The 1,016-nt window shown below is 70.7% G+C and overlaps 1 protein-coding gene across 1 annotated transcript in view; it reads left to right on the plus strand.

Annotated features, from left to right (window-relative positions):
- The first annotated feature begins 238 nt into the window (after window positions 1-238).
- Window positions 239-1,016, plus strand: part of PSMD6 (proteasome 26S subunit, non-ATPase 6) — an 8,492-nt gene continuing 7,714 nt past the window's right edge. Inside the window, exon 1 of the mRNA XM_069084183.1 lies at window positions 239-493. Coding sequence (XP_068940284.1) covers window positions 349-493 — 145 coding nt within the window. The 5' untranslated portion in view covers window positions 239-348. The remainder of the gene's footprint in view (window positions 494-1,016) is intronic.

The raw sequence follows: 1,016 nt of genomic DNA on the forward strand, positions 1-1,016 counted from the left end.
CAGTCTGTGGCTCCCGCTTCTGAGGACAAGTCCCGCCTGCTCCGGTCCCTTCTCCGCAGCGGAGACGACTTCGGACGAGCTGCTCCCCCACTGCGGGTCTCAGTGTTCTGCCCTCTAAACCGGGCGCCGTGTAAGCCCCGCCTCTCCCGGCGGGGGGGCGGGGCGGCGGCGGCTGCGCAGTGCCGGCGGGGCCCGGTAGGGGGCGCTGCAGGCGGCCGGATCGCCCCGGAAGCCGGGGGAGGCGCTGCACTTCCGCTTCCGTCGCCGGCAGCGCCGAGTGCAGGCCCGGGCCCCGCCGCCGCCTGCGCTGCTTGTAGTGGTTGTTGTGCCCCCGGAGCCGCCGCCGCGATGCCGCTGGAGAACCTGGAGGAGGAGGGCCTGCCCAAGAACCCGGACCTGCGCATCGCGCAGTTGCGCTTCCTGCTCAGCCTGCCCGAGCACCGCGGGGACGCGGCCGTGCGCGACGAGCTCATGGCGGCCGTGCGCGACAACAGTGAGCGAGCCCCCGCGCGCGCCGCCACCCGAGCCCGGGGCTCCGCCGAGGCCTGCTTGGGCCGGGCCCCTGACTCAGCAGAGCCGACCGCGCGGGCCGGGCTTCCCCGCCCCCAGCCCCGGTGTAGAGAGGTCTGGGAGGGTCCTGGGTGACCGCAAAGGCCAGGCCCTTTAACTTACAGATGGAGAAACTGAGTCCCAGGCGTCCTTGTCCCGGGGAGGGTCGTAGCTCTGGAGCTGGAAGCCCCGTTGTCCAGGTGGGGAAGCCGAGGTCGAGGGAAGGGGTGTCCGGGACTGTAGATTTCAGTCGGTCCAAGCCCCGAGATGCGGAATGGCACCTTGTGACAAAGGAGCCGGGCTCTTAGCTCCGGGCCCCCGCACGGAGCAGGTGCGCACCGATCGTGGGCCCGCCTGGGTGCGGTGGGAGACCAGCGCTGCTGCTTAAGGTAGATGGGGATAGAGAGGATTAACCAAAAGGGGGGGGCACCTGTGCCCACCCCCTGTGGTGATCAGATTGTGAAGTG

The sequence above is a fragment of the Petaurus breviceps genome, unplaced genomic scaffold (genome assembly GCF_028583685.1).
Source record: "Petaurus breviceps papuanus isolate PSGF00001 unplaced genomic scaffold, PetGlider_PUasm1.0 174, whole genome shotgun sequence".
Lineage (NCBI taxonomy): Eukaryota > Metazoa > Chordata > Mammalia > Diprotodontia > Petauridae > Petaurus > Petaurus breviceps.